General features: G+C 37.2%; 1 protein-coding gene and 1 long non-coding RNA gene across 5 annotated transcripts in view; one reads left to right on the top strand and one right to left on the bottom strand.

Moving 5' to 3' along the window:
* Window positions 1–5: 5 nt before the first annotated feature.
* LOC111347281 (uncharacterized) lies at window positions 6–21,030 on the bottom strand. Of its 3 annotated transcripts, none has more exons than XR_016002330.1 (3): window positions 19,827–21,030; window positions 2,446–2,569; window positions 6–2,031 (listed from the first exon to the last, which is right to left on the bottom strand). It is a non-coding gene; the product is annotated as an uncharacterized LOC111347281 (long non-coding RNA). The 3 variants fall into 3 exon arrangements; XR_002696503.2 differs by lacking the exon at window positions 19,827–21,030 and adding an exon at window positions 3,165–4,005; XR_002696507.2 differs by lacking the exon at window positions 19,827–21,030 and adding an exon at window positions 3,165–4,005 and having other exon boundaries at window positions 6–1,736.
* Window positions 297–21,274, top strand: part of LOC111347269 (sodium channel protein 1 brain-like) — a 48,534-nt gene continuing 27,556 nt past the window's right edge. Inside the window, exons 1-3 of one of the 2 annotated variants that reach the window (XM_088762773.1) lie at window positions 297–435; window positions 1,846–1,915; window positions 21,026–21,147. In XM_088762773.1, coding sequence (XP_088618899.1) covers window positions 1,858–1,915; window positions 21,026–21,147 — 180 coding nt within the window. In that variant the 5' untranslated portion in view covers window positions 297–435; window positions 1,846–1,857. Of the gene's footprint in view, window positions 436–1,845; window positions 1,916–9,389; window positions 9,766–21,025; window positions 21,148–21,274 lie in introns of those variants that run through there. The other variant, XM_088762774.1, reaches the window with a different exon arrangement.

Here is a 21,274-nt window from a genome sequence, read left to right as displayed (position 1 = left end):
AAAAATCAGTCAACGACAAGAAGTTTATTCAGTGCGCGATACTACAATACTTTATTTACTTATTTATTTTATCGATCGCTCGACTTACATAAAAGAAAAAGAGAGATTGGCAATTTATGATTACAGTATGGAAAAAACGCTGTCTGTAAATTGGAACGGATGTCTGCATTCGGCTCCAGACTCCTTGTGCGTTCATTCAGCTGTTGAGTACAAATGGAGCTTGTCCATACGTTGGCCACGTCCGCGCTCTTTTTGAAAACTATGCTCTCGCCAGAACCCCTTTCTCTGCAATTCTGTAACAAACTTTACCATCGTGGAGTAACCTGAGGAGATTTTGGTGACCGGCAGAGTTGCAAAATTCCTTAAGACGACTAGCGATGTTGTGACGATCTGAACAGCTGTTTGCGTTTGCTCCTTGCTTGCAGCTGTACGTGGGTAAGATCTAACATCTAGTTAAAACATACTAGAAGCATCACTGTGGGGGTTAAGTAGGCGCATTGACTTGAGAATTCTGCCTCCTCGCCATAGATGAGTTGAAACCATATCTATACATGGAAGGATTCTGTCCTAGTTTTTCAACAAATGATGTGTTCTTATCAAATTTCACTTTGAAAGCTTACGTAAGCTTGCATGTCCAAATTTTGCTCATGTTTGTCGCGTGTTGTCGATTCCTGGCGTGTGGATGATTTATCCTATGGTTCTTGGTTGTACAATGCGATTGATTAAGCTTTTTCTAGGCTTTTTCTAGGTTTCAAATTCAACTATCACGGAGCTGTTGTTAAACCTATGCACACGTCAGCAGCTGAATAGCCCATTTCCGAATTACCGTTGGCCTCTTTTTCAAAACGAGGCCTGGTGCTCAACTATTCTTGTGAAAATGTGTTTAATTTGCATGTGAATGGAAACTTATTATCATATGAAAGGTGAGCACCAGGACTCGTTTTTAAAATGAGGCCAGGGTAATTCGGAAATGGACTATTCATTGCAACAGTTTGAAAGGAACTACCATGGTGAAAGTTAAAAGAATGTCTTTTGAAAAGCCATAGCAGTCATGCATTTCTTTCATGATTTATGTTTACTTTGTAAACCTAACAGACAACTGTCTGAGAAGACTGCCTAACATACATGCTCTGTATGGTGGCAACAAACAAAGTGGTGCAATCTGCATCATCTGTATTTTTGTGACCCAAGAAACTCTTTCAGAAAAATTTTAAGTGTTCAATGATGAAACTATAGAGTTTTACTTCGTGTACTGGACAAAGGACAGCCACAATTCTGAGCTGATCTGTTCTTTCTACAACTTAAACAGAGCAAAAAATGTTTCCACTTGTCCAGTTTTTAATTTCAAAACCCTTCCATAGTACCATTAGTGTTTCTATGGCCTTGGTGCATGAGCCTGCAAATGTTTGTGAAATTTCTAGGTGTTTCTCAACTCTATCTTTTGAAGGTGTTTGATTGCAAGCAAGGAAATTAACTAGAACAAACAATTGAGTTTGAAGGGCACTAGTAAACGTGGTAAAATGCGTTGGCGTTCCATTAACTTAATACACAAGGAGCAATAAATGAATATGGTTCAAGATACATGCAGATTGTAGAAAATCTGATAGTAAATTACTAAAATGTTTGTCAAGGGAAAGGACTCTCAGTTTAAGTTGGTTTGAAGGTTGCATTTATATTGCAGACTGATCTTCTTCGTTTGAATGATTCAAGCTTTAATTTGTAGCTCAGGTTTTGTCCTGAAATTAAAATTGTATTCTTCTATTCAGTAGTGTAAAGCAATTCATAGATTAAATAATGATTTGTTGTTATAATTTATGTATTTACTGATCTTATTTGCCCTTTCAGAGGCCAAGATAGATGGCAAAATCAAGAATTACCCATTTGCAATGGAAGCAGATATTAGTTGTCTCAAGAGGTTTGTGTTAGGTGTTTATTATCATGTGTAATAATTATATCAAGTTGCTGGTTGTCTCTTTGGGTATCTAGCAGCCAAGTGATGAGGTGCTGTTCAAGTGCCCTATAAAATGCCAGCTAAATAGGATAGAAAAGTTTATTGTAAATGAATGCCTTCCTCCTAAATAACTATTGCAGTGGAATTGAAAGGTCTTAAATTACAAAACACTCTCCATGATGAGTAGTCAATACATGTAAATATCTACAAAGACACATAGTCATTGTTTTGTGATTTGAAGAGAAATTATATTTTAAGTCCCAAGTTCCAAAATGTCATTTTGGACGGTACCTACCCCCAGAATTTGCTCAATAGAAATATTAACTGATGAATTAATGATATTGTTGATAGTAATATCAATAATAATTGGGTAATTATAATAACAGTGATAACAATAATGATGTTTCAAAAGGGGACCGACCAGCTTAGATAGATTTTTTTATAAGCTTACGGAGTAAAATGAATTTTAAAATTAAATGGCATCGTCCACACACCTGGCTTATTTCATGTAGACTTTGCTCTCTCCAGTCCCTTCATGTGTTTCCTCCCTGCTTTTATAATCACCTGATTTGGGCAGTCTGTAGGGTTGTTTCCCAAGATATACCCCAAACAGATTGGCTGCAAGTTATAAAATTAATATAAAGGCCTCGAGGACAGAATATGTCTTTTAAGAACTCTCTCTGGAGCAACCACCGATGAATTTCTTTTTCTTATATTCCCTTAGACAGCAGACTGAAAAGCAGTGGGAGGGGAGAGTAAGAAACTCATGATCTGCTCACAATGTTGTGCACTTAGAGTTAATAGTCACTTTTAATTTTGTTTTTCTCAATGAGCAAAGTAACGCACTTAGGCGATCAAAATAACAACTGGAGTTATATTTTGTTTCTTTTGTTTTTTAATTAGTGTTGTTTGTTTAAAATCTTTATAAGACTCTCCCTTGAATGCATTCTCCCCAGTCGTTATTTGAATTATTAATGCAGTTCTTTTGTTGTATACATTACCCAACCAAGTGACCTTGACCGTACTATAGTTTATTGCAGTTTACTTTCCATTGTGAACAGAAATTCATAATTTTCCCTTCGTTTACTTGTAGACCCTTGATGAGTACGTTAATTAGCTAACTCGACGGGAGAGCAATGTTATATAGAGATCTTACTGAAATACATAAAATCGAAATAGTTCTGCTTTTCTCGCTACCTTTACAAAACCATACCTGAAGGTCCGTCACTAATAGGTTTGTCTTCATATGAAAAATCTTGTGTAGATTATCTTTTATTAGTATATACTAAAACAGGGGATAGCGTTGAAGGCGCGCTCTGAGTGGCTAGTCAAACTTCGAATATCCTTTGCTATTTACCTTCGAGCAATTCGGGAAAAAATGGCGTCCCGGTTTGCTTCCGTGACAAGCGAAGAAATCACTCAAATTAACGACGGTGGTGTATATTATCTCACTGTTTTAGTATATACTAAAACAACTATTCACCTCAGTGTCGGTGAATAGCGGTGGATATTTACCTCGCCGCTTCGCGGCTCGGTAAATATCCACCACTAACCGCCTCCACTTCGGTGAATAGTTGTTCATTAAACCTTTTTCAGTTCTCCTGCACAGTGCCCATGGCCACTTAGGACACTGAGACCGGTGTCTGATTCTCTTCTATGTTGCATAAATTAGCAACCTGTTAAGCGTGGAGCGTGATAGAAACTAACTCAGGGGTTTGAATTTTTTCATCTTGGAAATACCTATCGTCGTTTTACCTCTGTAAAAGAAAAATTTGTCCAAATATGTGTTTTTCCCAGTACAGATTGAAAATATTTAACTGACGTGCTTCTGTGCTTCCTATTCAAAAGGGTACGTGTGTATAGGAAGGTGCCACGCAGGCCTTCGAAACACGTGCTTGAAAGCGGACAGATATTTATTGAAACTGAAACTAACTTCATCGGTATCGTATAGACTTATCCAGATAAATCTTCAACCGAAAACGAACTCTCTGGAAACGATAAATTTCCACTAGTAATATCGTGTGTGGGAAATTAACGTCTCCTACCCCTAACCCTGCAGGAGACGGGGCCTACGGTTTATTCGTCCTTATCTGAGAAGACTAGAATATCTATCCATTTCTTGATATTACAGAAAGGTAGCACATTCTCCTCAGTTATTTTAAGACCCTGAATGTTGGTCCGGCTGGGACTTGAACCCTCGACCTCCCGCACAACAGTCCGGCGCTCTACCAGTTGAGCTAACCAGGAGGCGATCGATTGTGGTATTTTAGAATTTATCCAGAGTTATGTAGACGAAGTTTTTTCTCATTAAAGTAAGTTGCTCTGTTAGTACCATGTACACTATACACCCGTGTTAAGTGGCACTCTGTTTGGCTCCCGAAACAAACTTACATGTATTTGTATATGTTTTCTCTAAGCGATAGTTACACTTTCTTCGAGTCTCTGTCTTCAGTTTAACGCTTATTTTTACTTTCCAGTCATGCATTTGGTCTCCACAATATTAATGTTACGTCGAAAGCTAGCAAAGTTTCTCCAGTCATTTAAATGATTGTTCAACCTATCGACCAAATTACATCACAGGGTAGGAATTTGTAGATAATTCTGAATGCCTTCTCTTTCCAAAATCTACAAATGGGGAAAAAAAAAAAAAAAGCAAAAACTGATGCTTCATATGCAAAACGTATTATAAAATTTTTCATGCTTGATCGGTTCTTCGTAGTTACTAAAAGTTGGAATCACCTGAAACCACCTGAAACCATCTGAAACCACCTGAAACCATCTGAAACCATCAGAAACCAACGATGAAACCATCTGAAACCCCCAAGGAAACCATCTGAAATTACCTGAAAATATCTCGAAACAATTTAAAACAACATGAAAGCACCTAAAAAACTACGGGTAACATGAGAAAATAAGTGTTAAGAATGGCTGCCTGTAAGGATCGAGAATCGTCCGTCAGCGACCATTTTGGCGAATTGCTCATATTTTGCTCAACGATACCCTTTGGTAAACTGTTTTCAAAAATCAAGTTTAAAAGTTCCGACGAGTGTTAATTTTTCAGAAATTTGCGAAAATTTGAAAACGCGGTTTAAGTGCGGTTTTTCCGCCTGGCAAATTGTCCAAAATTCACTGCAAAACCCAAGCTCCGTTGAAGGCTTAAAATGAAGTCAGTTAACACCAAACTTCACACGTTTTAAGAAAAAGTCTTCCCATTCATTTGCGTTATGTTAATTTTTCCGTACACAGCTATATTGTGATTTTTTTTTTGTCCCTTAAGCAACGCCCTCAAAAGGTGCTGTACATGGGGCGAAAAATAGGTAAAATTTAACGCGATAAAAGTATACCTGGTACATAATTTTTAAATTTTTAACTAGATATTCGTAATAAAATGTCATTATTCAATACCTGAGTAAAATTTGAGGCTTTGAATCGGAACGCTTCCTTTTGAAAATACCACAAATGTTTGTGTCCTGAGCGAGCAAAGACATATGTTCGAAACATATTCGATACATTCGACATATGTTCGAAACATGTGCGATACATTCGAAAGAAGCTACTTCAAAAGTAGCTTCTTTCGAATGTATCTTTTGCATTACTTGAATATGAGAAGGTGGTAATGTAATGTGTACTTCACTTGCAGATTTTTCAGCCCAAAAATGTTTTAGAGAACCGTATCAAACATCTTGCAAAATTTTTGACCTGTCTCTCTACATTTTACAAGCTATAAGTCACTACAACGGAGACCGAATTTAATTTAGATATTTAACAACTCAATATGGTTAAATTACCTAGTTATTTGTTTACACACTTTGCATAATTTTGCTCGCTCAGGTCACGAACACTTCTGACATTTTCGAAAGGAAGCAATGCGATTCAGAGCATCAAAAATTGCACAGTGAACGGAAATAGCATTGTTTGACGAATATATTGTTAAAAATCCAAAGTGTCAGGTAACAGCTGCATTTTTTTCGCGCGAAATATTACCGGTTTTCAACGCCATTTTGCGTAGTCTGTAAGGATGTTCTTTCAAGGGCTTAAGTGATCCCAAAATCGATGTGCCCGAAAAAAATATACTCACCAGAATTGAATAAGAATAGCTTTCCTTACAACGTGTGAAGTTTGACTGATTTTATTTTAAGCCTTGAGCGGAGCTTGGTTTTCGCAGTTAATTTTTGACTGTGCGACATGCGGAGCCTGAACTCAGGTAACCTGAAACCGCGTTTTCAGATATTCGTAAATTTATGAAAAGTTAAGAATCGCTGGAACGTAAAAACATGATTTTTGAAAAGGGTTTACTGAAAGGTTTCTTTGGGCGAAATATGAGCAATTCACCAAAATGGTTAAAAGAGTCGTTCAACAAAATGAGCAAGAGATATCATAGTTTTCCTACAGCTGAGGTCGTAATTTGCATAATGGTGATCGATGTAACAACCGTATGTACATTTTCGACACTGATTTTATTTTCTTTCTGTTCTACCAAATATATTATACGGGCTGTCCGTATTTGGCGCTGTAAATTCCGAATTAACAACAATCCAATGTTTCTTAGATCGATGTTATAAGCGCAAGTATACATCCGACCACATTAATGTTTATGAATTGTTAGATCAACAGGACACACGTATCTTCAAGAATGTTTTTAATAATACAATACACCCTTTAAGAGCTATAATGCCAAAAAAGAAATCAACCAAGTACAATCTGAGGAAAGAGACAAGTCACCATCCTAAAATAAACACTGATAGGTTCAAAAACACGTTTGTCAATCGCTTAATTTTTAAACATATTTTAGTCTTATAATTCTTATCTTGATTTTCTCTGTAATATATATATATATATATATATATATAGCTTCTTTTAATGTTGTAACATAGGATATGTGATTATTTATCTTATGACTTAATAAAGATTCAATTCAATTCTCACGCAACTCTGAATGCATGATTTCCCTTTCACCTAATATCTTGTGGCATAATAGCTAAAAATTTCCAAACTTAAAGTTGATTTCAAAACCTTTTTCTACCTGGCAGGGAATAATTAGATTAGCGTTTCTTTATACAACATATGTCTTTGCTCGCTCAGGACACAAACATTTGTGGTATTTTCAAAAGGAAGCGTTCCGATTCAAAGCCTCAAATTTTACTCAGGTATTGAATAATGACATTTTATTACGAATATCTAGTTAAAAATTTAAAAATTATGTACCAGGTATACTTTTATCGCGTTAAATTTTACCTATTTTTCGCCCCATGTACAGCACCTTTTGAGGGCGTTGCTTAAGGGACAAAAAAAAAAATCACAATATAGCTGTGTACGGAAAAATTAACATAACGCAAATGAATGGGAAGACTTTTTCTTAAAACGTGTGAAGTTTGGTGTTAACTGAATTCATTTTAAGCCTTCAACGGAGCTTGGGTTCTGCAGTGAATTTTGGACAATTTGCCAGGCGGAAAAACCGCACTTAAACCGCGTTTTCAAATTTTCGCAAATTTCTGAAAAATTAACACTCGTCGGAACTTTTAAACTTGATTTTTGAAAACAGTTTACCAAAGGGTATCGTTGAGCAAAATATGAGCAATTCGCCAAAATGGTCGCTGACGGACGATTCTCGATCCTTACAGGCAGTCATTCACGGTAAAATGCTCTCTCTTCAAAGTAAAAAATTTCCCTTAAGTTTTATGACTTGCCGATCACACCTATCAAGATTTTCTGCAAGGAAAACTTTTGTGAGTTTTAAATCGCGCGGAATTCTAAAATAATTGAGAGATGATTATCGCTTTCAGCTGCCTTCATTAGTGCCACGGCAAGAACAGGAAACATAATGTGCTGGTGGCACTAGGCCAGAAATCACGAAGGAGAGAACTCAACTGTGTATGGAGTTCGAATGTCGAACTACTAAGATACTCCGAAAAAAGAAACAATAAGCACCGGGAAACTATTGTTATGGCAATTCTATTGTTACACTCAATCATTCACTCATCTCGACAACATACGTAGCTTCGCCTCCTATAAGAGGCAGTAGGCAGTAGCCACAAAAATGCGGCGTGGAACAAACACACAAAGGTTCGTAATTTTGGGACAAAGTCGGCGATACAGTCTCAAAAGGCGGCGGAAGACAGTAAAACAAGGAAAACAAAAACGAATCTCGTGCGTTGGCTTTTTTCTGGCTCTAAAAATAAATAACTGATTCTTGATTCTTATGAAAGCGAAATGTTTCTTCTCAGTATATATCATCCTTTATTGATCTAGCTCGTTCGCAAAAAAATAACTCGGCCAATATCTAGCCATCTTCACCTCACGCTTGTTCAATAATGCATTTGTCCATTGACCTGCTTACCGACAAATCTAACCTGTTTCCCAACAAAACAAGTCGACCTTTATTTGCAAACAAAATTGATCAACAAAAACAAAACATTAATCTTTTGCAAAGGGATATAAAGAATAAACTGGATATGTCAGAAAAACCATATTACGCAATATGTCAAACTTCCTAAAAAATCAAAAGTAGCTTGGAGATATCGTGAAACAACAGCACTGCGGTATGAGTGACATTTCACCCGAAAGATAAATTGTTTCAGAGAATGCACCGCCTCCTTATGACAAATTTAAGTGTAATGTCCGATAGCAAGGGATCTTTATTTGGCAGAGATCACGTTTTTTCTATGACTAGCAAAATTAACTTCTTCTTAGATCAATAACAATGTAATGAAACGCGGTTTCACTATCTTCTACGTGAGCAGAATGTAAATACATTATGATCTAGATGTATTACTAATTCAGTTCGTGTTTATACGGAGATTTTCTTAAATTCAGATAATAGGTCAAAAAAAAAAAAAGAAAAAACTGTTCCGATAGGAGTGAAAATGCTTTCTTAAAAACATGGCATTGAAACTATTTCACACGAAATTACCAACTCATGAGGGTTCCACGGTTGAGTATTGTTACTCATAATTATTGTTAAACACAAAATTACAGTCTATTCATTGATTATCGATGTGGCCGAAGTATTATAGTTTAGTTATTATAGGCAGGTGCGTGTGAAAGACCTGCGGTAAAAACACGATACCATATGGCGCATATTATTAACATTGACAAAAACTACGATTGTCATTCTTCTTATTAAAATATACCTTACTACTTTTTTTTTTAAATTTATCATTTATAGAGAATTGTTACGTCAGAGGATAAGTCAGTTCGTACATTTCGTCAGTTGTCAAATTTTCTGAATCCTCCAAATGCTCAAGGATCCAGAAGGTTTGAATCATTAAATACCAGGTAACATAAACTGATTTGAATAAATCAAACAGATAATTGCGCCAATGGGGCACTTAATACAACTTGACATTTGTGATAATTTCTCAGAGGCAGACATCTGTTTAAACACGAAGGCGCGCTATACAAGGAAGTCTTCCCTGGGAAGACCTAGGCTCATTTTTCACTCACCGTTGACGTGTGCGGGTCAAATTTAAATGCTGGTAGACGAACAAAAGGAGCTAATGAGATATCTATTGTTTACTTCCACCAGCATAGTGGCATGAGGTAACGTGCGAACCACCTACTTCGATCTCAAATTTACCGCCACAAATAAAGACAGTTTCCATTGGAGAAAGGAAATACAAGTCTCAAAAATTCTTGTATTGTGATGAAGCATTAAATAATTTTGAGGAATACGCCGCTGTTCACTGCTTTGGAGTAGCTGTAGCTCAAGCTGACTTGATTCTAAGAGTTCTACATCACACGACGGTTGATTGACAAATGGTCCAGTGGGACCTAAGGCTCCTTTTATAGCGCGCCTTCGTCTTTAAGCACCATGGGTGAGTATATGGTAATTGTTTTCGCTCCTCATTCGTAAGCGGAAAGAAACTTTGGCAAACGTTTTAAGAGCATAGCAAAGCGGTTTTCTCTAGATATCTTAGAGGTGCTCTTGTGGAGACATTTCATCCTTGAGATAAGGTAAGAAAATTATAGACTATATAATTTAGGAGGTTAGTGCCGCTTAAATGGATAAACTAACGACATTCAAGCAGCTCGAAGATTCAGATTAGGAGGGCCCCGGTAATGGTAACGATGTGTGTACGTCGTGCATAAAAATGTGAAAAGCATTTCGCTGTACGGTTGTTCAGTTCTTGAAGGCGTTGTACGATATGTTGTGGTTGGAGTAGATTAAAGGAAAATGGCCAACGCCTAGGGTTAAAAAGCAGAATGGATCAAGTTTGCATGATTCTGTTCAGAAAATTTAGTTTTTAACGGTTTAACCTGAGTAAACAAGACTTGTATTTTCAATACCGACTTGTCTTTTTTAAAGAACCTATTAATACCTATGAGGCTTTAAACCGAATAACGAAAACATCAGGTTACCCAAGATTTTTCATCAAATCGTTTGAATTTTATATTTTTGGTCAGCCTTTATTAGACGTCATCGATATCCGCGGCTAGTGGATATAGTATATTGTTCACATAGTCTAAACATCGCAAAAATTATCAGGAGTTGCAAACTTAAAACAAAAAAGGGCTAAGCTGCCTACACCAGCAAAGTTCATCCTGATTTACCAATGACACTGAACAAACCTTTTTTTTGGCAATTTTGACCATTAGTGGCCGCTTTACGATTTTGGCCACAAGTCACCGTTTTGCGATTTTGGCCACTAGTGGCTGTTTTGCAATTTTGGCCACTAGAAGCCGTTTTGGGATTTTGGCCACTGGTGGCCGTTTTGCAGTTTTGGCCATTAGAGGCCGTTTTGCGATTTTGGCTAGTAGTAGCCTTTTTGCGATTTTGGCCACTAGTGGCCGATTTACAATTTTGGTCACTAATGGCTGTTTTACGATTCTGACCACTAGTGGCCGATTTGTCATTTTGGCCACTAGTAGCCGTTTTGAGATTTTGGCCACTAGTGGACGTTTTACGATTTTGGCCACTAATGGCCGATTTGCAGTTTGGCCACTAGTGGCCGTTTTGTTATTTTGGAAACTAGTAGCCGTTTCGGGATTTTGACCATTAGTGGCCGTTTTTGCAATTTTGTATTTGGCCACTAGTGGCCGACTTGCGATTTTGACCAGTAGTGGCCGTTTTGCGATTTTAGCCACTAGTGGCCGATTTGCCATTTGGTCACTAGTGGCCGTTTTGCGATTTTGGCCACCAGTGGCCGATTTGCAATTTTGGCCTCAAGTGGCCGTTTTAGCTATTTTGGCCACTAGTGGCCGATTTACCATTTTAGCCACTAATGGCCGTTTTGCAATTTTAGCGGCTAGTGGTCGTTTTCCATTTTTGGCCACTAGTGGCCGATATAAAATTTTGATGACAAGTACCCGTTTTGCACTACTGGCCACTTGTGGCCGATTTGCGATTTTGGCCACTAGTGGCCGTTTTGCAATTTTGGCCACTAGTGGCCGTTTTGCAATTTTGGCCACTAGTGGCCGTTTTGCGATTTTGGCCACTAGGGGCCGTTTTTCTATTTTGGCCACTAACGGCCGATTTGCGATTTAAGCCACTAGGGGCCGTTTTGAGATTTTGGCCTTTTGTGGCCGATTTGCGATTTTGGCCACTAGTGGCCGTTTTAGATATTGGAAAACAATTCGTAAATGCAGCTCAGTAAGGCACATTTTAGAACTTGTTTGGATCGATTGTGGGAGATGAAGACTAACTAACACCTTCTACCGCAAGCTCCACGTTGCCTGACGAAGAAACTTTGCAGACAGCGACCACAAAAAAGACTCAAACGGCAATGAAAACAATAGGAAATACACACACAACCGTTGAAAATAACTATGGGACCAAATGATGCCTTGTTACAACTATCTATGATGATAAGTGAGTGAACTAAATGTTTTCGGCAAATAATAAACAAGCCGAGCTGAACAAGTGATCTCACGTGCGCCGCCGGCATGAAGGCGGCTGATCTGAGACGGATAATTTCGAGACATCGTTTTTTGTTCAGAACATTGAGCGTATTTTGCATAATAAATACAAAACCTAGACATAATTTCTTGTTGGAAATAGGTATTATATTTTGAAGTGATTTTGTCCTAACTTTGATTAGCTGGGATCGCACAGTTTGAAATTTTTCACCAAGTAATTTCCCATCAATAATTGAATGATAATCGACGACGCGTAACACGTTTTATTAGATCCATTTTGAAATCACTGATGGTCCCTCTAATCTGATTGGCTCTAATTGGTGCGATTTATTCACGAATCGCACCATTTTTCGCTCTAAATCGCATCATTTTAATTAATTACGCTTTACTGAGTTTTTGACACGTGACGTCAGTCTTTCTCTCTTGCATACAAAATAAGATGTAAAAGCGTTTCAGTTTCCACTTCTTATTTAAAAACTGGCTCAGTACTGCATCAATAAAATATTTGAATTGACCAAGTCCTGTATTTGGGCGATTTCAAAATGGATGTAATAAAGTGGTAATTGCTCGCGTCGTGCAATTTTGGTCTGATCATACTAACCAAAAAAAGGTCTTGTGCTGCGCGCTCGTTCGATTTCGAAATCACGCGTATGATTTCAGTCCAAATTGCACTCCACTTAGTTCAATTATCGTAATTAACAATGACAAGATGACATCCTTAGAAGCTACGTTCATGCCTTTTGTTAACATTTGTTAATGCAAAGGTATTTTAAAAATATATTAATACTTCATGCTCAAGCTAAGCTAGGTTCAAGTTCATGAAAGTATAAAGGGATGAAAATCATCATCTTCGATCACTTGATTGTTAAAAAATCACAACGCTTGAAAATTTCTACTCACAACAAAGGTGTCCCAAGTTCACTTCTCGAGCACAAGCGAAGGATTATTTATTGAAATCGTCACGCGTTGTGTGACGCGGTGTTAAGTTACGCGAGAAACCGTTTGAGGATTTGAATGCGTTATAAGGAATAGTATGGGAAATAAAATATGGTCCAGTTAAAACACTAAATATTCCGAAATGTGAGTATTTTACACGTTAGAATAATAAAACTTACTCATTCCTTGTGTTTCCATCGTGTTTTTTGGCGATTTCTGCTGTTTTGGGCTTGCTTTGCCATCACGGTTTTTCTTGTTATCATACAACGCGTGACGCTTTCAAGAAATAATCCTTCGCTTTTGCTCGAGACCTGAACTTGGGACACCTGTGCTCACAACAATCATCCAAAAGAACAATAGAAGCTGACGAGAATTTTTAAGCTCCAGGAAAATAAAACTTAAAACTTGCACGTCCCGTTGTTCAAATTCATAACTCAGGTCTTCAAGGAAACATTCCATTGTTCTTGTTGAAAACACACTCAATTAGCTCTACGAATGGCTGGGAGTTACACGGGAATATCCGAATTCATTTCTTGACAAAGCACTTGCCTGGCAATGACAACATGCGATCGCGAATGCAAAGAAGAAACTGTTTTAAATCGAAAGAAATACGTGAAATTTTTTCAACGGGATCATGCATATTATATATGAAAAAGCCCAGGAAAGCCTGAAGATTTTCAAACTTCCTAAGGAAATCTTGAACATTGTGTTACTTTTTTAATCAGAGACGAATTTATAGCGTGACCTAGAATTTCACTGACTTTGTTTTTGCAAAAGTGAAATATATGTGGATTTTTTGCAAGGTATTTTACTGCAAATGACAGAATATAGCTGATGAATGGTGGCTTTAACTTCCACTGCCTAAGTAAATTGACTAGATAGTTGAGATTTTGAGAAAAAAAAAGCCTATAGCCCAGTTTGTGGTGCCTATTCTGTACTGTAGGGCATTATATACGATATCCGTAAGCCGGGCTCCCTGTGGATAAACTCGATTGCTAACACTTATTTTCTCATGTTACCCGTAGTTTTTTTTAGGTGCTTTCATGTTGTTTTAAATTGTTTCGAGATATTTTCAGGTAATTTCAGATGGTTTCCTTAGGGGTTTCAGATAGTTTCAGGTAGTTTCATCGGTGGTTTCAGATGGTTTCAGATGGTTTCAGGTGGTTTCAGATGGTTTCAGGTGGTTTCAGGTGATTCCAACTTTTAGTAACTACGATCGTTTCTTGCGTAAAGAACCCGAATCGATACATGGAAACCACCTTCACGTTTTAAATTAAACCGATCACAGTTAAGAAGAGTGAGCAAAAGATACCCAAAGGTGTTCCTGGTTCATTGGCTTAAACCAATTCTGGGGCAGGAAGATCATGAAGTTATTTAGACGGAAGCTGTCAGGATTAAAGAGTTAAGTTTCAATCGGGCCAGCTTTGTTTGAAATGATTCCTCAGAAGATAACATTTTAAGTGGTTATTTTAGCTCGAAAGTTTGACTGAGGAAATAACAGTAGAGTTTGATATCTTTTTCAGTTTGTGTGTTTATTATTATTATTTATTATTATTATTATTATTTATTTATTATTATTTATTATTATTTATTTATTATTATTTATTATTATTGTTATTATTATTATTATTTTTTTTTTTTTTATTTCATTTCTCTCTTTAGCCTATTGAAAACACGGTAGACTCGTGAGTCTGCTTAAATCTAAAAACAAACATGATTTTGTGTTACGCCCGTTTTTTTGTTCGACTTGTGCTTAACCGAATAATGTACTTAACCTACGGTTACGGTGCTGTATAGAACTTGTCAGTGACCTTCTTAACTCATCCATTCCTGCAACGAATGCAACATTTTCGGGCGCATATCGTGCGTGGGTGCTCGAAGATAGAGTCAACAACTCATATTGCAGTGCCTGCTTATTGAGGAATGAAGCAGCTATTTCCAGATAGGTGATTGTTACGAAGTTCTGATATACGTCGGAAAAATCATTATTTACGAAACTGTATCAACGGTAAAGGGTTAAAATCGGGTGACCTTTGCGTTGAGAAATAAGATTGCCTGGAACACAGTCGGATTAACATCAGCTTGCTATAACCTTATGGGTTAGAACCAGGAAACCAATTCTTTACTAATTCTGACAGAACCTGTTTTGCATGCTAATTTTCAACTTGAAGCATTCATGTCATGTACATGATATCAACTTGGCAGTTTTCCAATCAGGAAAAGAAAACTTATTAGAACGCTGCTCTCAGTAGAGACACATGAAAATCCGTTTGTCACCAACTAGAACCGCACCCACGCTGTGGTCTATCGTCTCACACACATCCACACGTAGATATGGTGTAGAATCACGTCAAGAAAAAGATTTGTAGAGTCCTGGTTGGCTCAGTAAGTTAGTAGTATAATTGTCCTCGAGGAAGATGAAAATAACTTTATTGCGCTGAAAATTTTCTTGTAATTCCTGTTCCTGAAACTCAGATTATACTAAGTAACTTCGTCTAAAGACGCCTAAGAGACACTTGCTGCAGTTCTGATTAATCGATTCTTGTTCCGATTAGAAAATTCGCGCGCTATGAATGCAATATAGATCGAAACTTTGTCCGTTTCTGTGTCTAAGACAAAAATCTTTCTGTGAAAAAAAAAAACAACAACAATTGATGTGCCTATCTTACCCTATTGAAAACTTTTGTTATGGCTAAATTTTTTCCCATCATCAGGGAAAGGTCTTTCAAAAAGTTATGATAGAAGCTACAGTGGTACAAGATGAAAGAGGACAAGTTTAATTATCCAAGGGTCCTTTGGTTGATTGGCACAGTTGAAGTTGAAATTACGTGTACGTAGGAACGCTAGAAAGGATTTAGTTTTTGCTAGAGGAACTGGATAGATTGACTCGATGGAAAAATTGATGAAAGGCGCCTGAGCTAACAGAGGCTTTGCACTTCATAAAACACGGCAGGGTTCAAAATTGTTTGAGAGCAAAAGATATTGAAACAGAGAGGCTCACATCAAGTACCGTTGAAAAATGCGCTTTAAAAAGAATGTTGTCGTAGTTTTTGAAGAGGACCACCGACGGTTTTAGAACCATTTTACAGGTCGAAGATTCAGTTCAAATGGGACACGCTGTTTTATATCGTTATCTTTTTTTCCAAACTTCAATAGTCCTTTTTACAGTTGTGGGCTTGGCCACCAAGCCTTTTAACTGGAGTGAGGCTAAGGGTGACCTTGTTATGATAGGGATGTTGCTGCTTTTCAAATGCAAATTTCTTCGTCATCATGCTAACCAGATACAGGTTTCTATCACAACAGGGTCACCCTTAGCCTCACTCCTGTTCAAAGGCTTGGCTACCAAGCCCACAACTGTAAAAAGGACTATTATGACTTCTAAGTCGAGGAGAACTGGACACTTAAACGGAATAGTTCCCAGTCTACTACAACAGTTTCTCTTTGCCGAGCGACTGATCCACGGGAAACAGTGCTTAAAAACGTTTCAGAAAATGTCCATACTATACATTGATCAAATGATTTATACCAGTATCTGTGGTCTTCTGTTCCCGTAAACTTGATAAGACATGTGATTGGCTTCTTGGGATGCGCTTAATTACGAAATGACGAAATTTTTCATTGATAAGATCCGAAAACTTCGTCAACTAAACATTTGGTCCTTTGCGGGAAAGGGCAACGATACACCAAATATTGCTTTTCTGTTGTTGTTGTCTTTCTTCTTTTTTTTTTTTTCTTCCGATAAACTAAGCAGTTTTTTTGTCGTTAGTCATTTTTGCTTGTTTCATACCTAAGCTTCTGGTTGGTATTGAATAGTAAACTCGTAATTTCGGCGCAATATTTTGTTAAATACCCTCATGTTTCCTTCCCAAACAGCTGGTAATTTTTTCGTAAATTTCTTAAGTAAATAGGGTTTAATTTGACGCAAGAAATTTCTTGCAGGCCATTAATAATAAACTGTTTTTCTTGGTCAAGTGAATTCTTCAAACTCCATAATTCTGTAAAGGGTTTGAGTTACCTTAATATCACGAAAGATTTGTAGAGTTGTATCTTGTACTTTGTGTTGGAATCTGTTTCGCTCGCTGCCATGCAGGAAATTTATGCTGAATCGCAAGCATTTCCTCATGTAATGATAAACTTTGTGGTAAAAAGTAATTAGGTTAGTGTTTTGCAACCAAGAAGAAATATAACTTTGATACTATAAAACTGAATTTGTGTATCTTTGAACGTTAATCTTTTTACAGAAGTCAGCCACATCGCCGTCGAAAACAACTGTGAGTTTTTGTTTCGACAAATTACCATTTGGAGTAAAAGTTATGGCTCAATTGTCACGTGGTATTTTTTAATCTAATCCCTCAAATTGAAAGGAAATATGGAGTGAGATTTTATCTCGTCGCTTCTGCTAATAAAGGAACCAAGTATAATTTATGAATTACTCCATTCCGCCAGATTTGGTGCCGCAAATATTTGTTTTGGATTTTTAAGATCTCTCCATCGATTTTGCATTAACGTGTCATTTCCATTTTAACCAAATAAGGAAAAGGACGCGAAAACATTTAGGCAGTTGTAACATCTTCAGTCGAACACAGAAGTCTAAACACACTCAGTCAAGTTCATCCTCACAGCTCTAAATCAAATTGAATGGGGGCACTGTATTTTTTTTTTTTTTTAAGTTTTAAAGTTAAAAATCGTCTTAAAGATTTTTCTTCGTTCCATTGCATTTTAATTGGGAATGATAAAAGTGCTTTTTTTTAATTAGTGCTGGTCCTACTGTGTTTGGGTTTTTTTGGCCATGTTAGAATTTGTGAAATCTCTGGTGATTTCTTTGTTGAATTTTTTGAATCATAAAAAAAAAGCTGGACTTATATCTACTTGATTTTTCATTTCATCATGTAAGGGTTTACAGATTCATGGTTTCAAAACTTAGAGATGATTCTTTTTTGGTTGCGTTCCGGCGACTCTCCTTCTGGTGTTTTTCACATCTTCCTTGAGAGACGCTGACGTTCCTCTTAAGAAGTTTTTCCCTAACTTGCCGAAGAAATGAGAAAAGAAGTTGCCTTAAATTTTTCTACTTAAATATTCAACAAAGCTGTGTTAGTTTGCTGTGAAACTATCCATCAACCCTTTGACAAGAACTTTTGTACACATTACTCAAATTATGTAAAGGAATGTATGTGTAGGCTCGCCGATAGCTGTATTATGTGGTTAGCATTTTACAGATTTATATCGTTCTTCTCAGTTCGGCGTCTATTATTTGATATGACTGGTCTTTGACCAAGATATCGAATTAGCCATTATCTGATAATTTTTCACAAGTCTTTTCATGAAAACTTGTGCCGTGCGCATTCGTGAGTTACACTCAGATCTCGCTGGTAACATTCATAGGCCGACAAGACGTCATCGGGCAAGAGGTATATTGCAGTGCCCAAGTTTGAGACATTTTGGGCAGTTTATGACTGACAACTCCGAGGAAAATGTCTAAATCTAATATTTTCAACATTTTTGCCAATGCTGTACGGAACTACTACTACTGTGCAATTGTAAAAGATGCGTAAAGATCGAAGGCGAAAGATGACAAGATATGAGTCGCGTTCGTGTATGAGCTGCCGATGCACATAAGAAACTTTGACGGCGAAAACCGTTCATTTTTGGTCTTAATAGCGAGGTGTATCGAGATTTTTGCGACTGTAGAGGAGGATCTTTCAACAAAGTTCACTTTTGCTCTCCTTGTTTTTCAAGTTTTTAATATTATTTACGTTGGGCCGCTAGTACTAGCTTTTCACAGCGGAAGTTGTTTTGAATTATTAATGTTGTTGATTGAAGCACTTTATATGTACAAGTTTTCTTGCGAAACCTTTTTAATACATGTAACCGATCAAGTTTTAACTCACAGAACAATGCTCTGCTTCGCTATTTTTCAAAGAGCGGAACTAATGTGAGGCTTTTCTTAATTTGATTCATATTCCTTTTTCGTAGCAATTTTCGTCGTTTGTTTTTCGTCAATTAAAACGTTCGTTGCGAATCCACGCCATATCGGTAGTCATTGGCTTTTTCTTCCTCTGAAGTGTTTTGTACATGAGAACAAACCTCACTATGGTCGCAACCCGTAGTTCGTCTTCAACCGTCGTATCTCGCCCTTTATCTTCTTTAGTTTTCCATTAGTATTTGTTGTACTTTGATCAGCTCGATTGTTAATTTGTTGACAGTTTTTCCGTGTCACACTCTAACAGTTAAGAAACGTGCTGATATAAATCCTAGCCAAGCTGTCTTAAGATCCATAGTTTACACTTAGTTACATTATCCTTTGTTCTTTAAAGTAGTTTAGCTGTATAAATAAAGAACCATGGCTGTGTACCGAGTTTATTAACAAATAAACACCCCAGCTGGGAGAAATACACCGTACTGGTGTTTTTTTTCTTTTGTTATTTGACAGGAATTATGGCCTTTTCAATAACCTAGTTTGTGAAATTATTGCTGTGGTTTTCAGTTTTGTCTTCAGGTTATGTAACTCATGCTGTTACCTATTGCCCATAAAGTAATAGATGTACTTATTTTTCTGTCCCTGACTTTTATCTAAAAAAAAAAAAAAAGAAACGATGAAAAAACTGTCGGTGACGACATTAGACTTAGTTACGCGTGTTCTATTCATTGAAATTTTTTTTATTAGACTGTAACATTTGACAGTATACTCCACCCCTCGCTATTAGTAAGTTAGTCAATCAATCATAAAAGAGCCAATCTATTTTCATTTTCTCCCCTTGGCGGCTGTGTTTAAACGCTCAAATGGCATTCCCTCACAAGTGTTCGCAAATTTGTTCAGCTAAAATCAACCAGCTGATTTTAAAGACGACCAATATATATAGATATATATATATTTTTTTATTACTGAGCTGGAAAAAATCCTGTCGGTTTTTTCCCCAAACCTTTCTATAAATTTAAATATTTAAGAGTTCGTTTGCGTTCCGAGAACAGGTGACTTTAAGGAATATTCAAATTCTTAACTATTTCATTTCCTTCGTTGTGTTAATGTAAGTCGTTTACAATCCGTCTTGACAAAAAAAAAAGAACCTGACAAAAAATAACATACCATTATTGCCTCGGTCGGTTTCTTAACCTTTGGCGATTCAGGTCAGATCGTTATCGTGATCTCGTGTGATCCCGCGTGATGTCGCATCTAGTTATTAGATGTTACTTTGATGTTTAAAATAAGTACTTTATCTAGCGATGCCGTCATTTGGTGGAATATGATTGTTTGAGTAACTGGGGATTGATGCGAGCAAAAAGCTGAGCCGCTTTTGGCACAAGTGTTAATGGAAATGTTGGCAGGTCCAAAATATGCATGAGCCAACTGCAGTAACTTGAAATACGATCCACAAAATCACTCTTATCCTGATATCTTTGTAATAAGGTGTTAGAAGTATTGATAAAGAAAATGACTATACAATGTCTACGGACTTAGCTTTCCATCATAATATTATCAGCTGCTTTTTCAATAAACCTCGGTTTCGAAGAGTAATCGATCCATGCGTTGTAATTCATCTGGCGAAGCCTCGCTGATTTTTGTCTTATGTGTCTGGTTTGCGTAACAATTCGGAGTACCTTCTAGAGATAACAGGAATCACAAAAAGAAACGCGAATATTTCATGTACAATTTCAGTTCTTAAGATATTTAACTTTGTTAAATGAAGTCTCCTCTCTGTGTTTCTCTGTGTTTTTTCGAAGGCTGATTTTTTTCCGCAAGAGGTTTTTATAATTCCTTCCGAAATCTTTCTCTCCATGGTCTGTTAGTGCTTTCTTTTCATTGCCTCTGTTTCATCTATTTAGATCACTTCCCTCTTGCCTGTCAAAATCGGTGATGCCACTAAAAAGTTGCCCTCACGTTTTCGGTATTAAACCAATTAGCGCCTTGAGAAACAGGAACACATCATATCCCTTCTTTTTGCAAGATCTTCTCCCGTTTGGACCCCAAATTCAGCTTCCATGGTGCAAGTCTAAAATTCATCCTGTAAAATGGCCGTGGAACTGTTTTCAATTGATGAATCCATACTTCAGCGCTAGTGGTTAAATGACAAGCGAAGGCAGCTTGTTTCTGATTAAAAACCATTGTTTCGCACCAAACGTGGAGGTCTTCTGGTAATTGGCAAGACGGTTGTCATTGGAAGATAAAACAAAGAGCGCAGCAGGTTTTTTATGTAAAAAATTACGGTGCAAAAAAAATTACGTTGTCTTTTCAGTGCGATCGTGAGCATTAAGTATTAACATTGGGCTCTGTTTTGACCCCTGAAGGATGCGAAATTCGACGGTATGATGGTCACCCATGTACAATGTCCGAAACAATTACGTTTCTGTCCTCCAAAGGAAAGGAAACAAGGCGGGAGGAGGCTGCAGATGGAGAGCCTAAAGCCGAGGTACGTACCTTCTGTGAACTACAAGCGTGCCGTAGAGACTCCGCCAGGGTTAAATAACTTAAGTACCCGTCGAAAACTTAATCGCAAAAATAAAACCGCCTCCTAGGTTAGCGAGCTTTGCCTGGTA

This window comes from Stylophora pistillata, chromosome 6, assembly GCF_964205215.1.
Source record: "Stylophora pistillata chromosome 6, jaStyPist1.2, whole genome shotgun sequence".
NCBI lineage: Eukaryota > Metazoa > Cnidaria > Anthozoa > Scleractinia > Pocilloporidae > Stylophora > Stylophora pistillata.
This window is presented reverse-complemented; position numbering and strand designations above follow the sequence as displayed.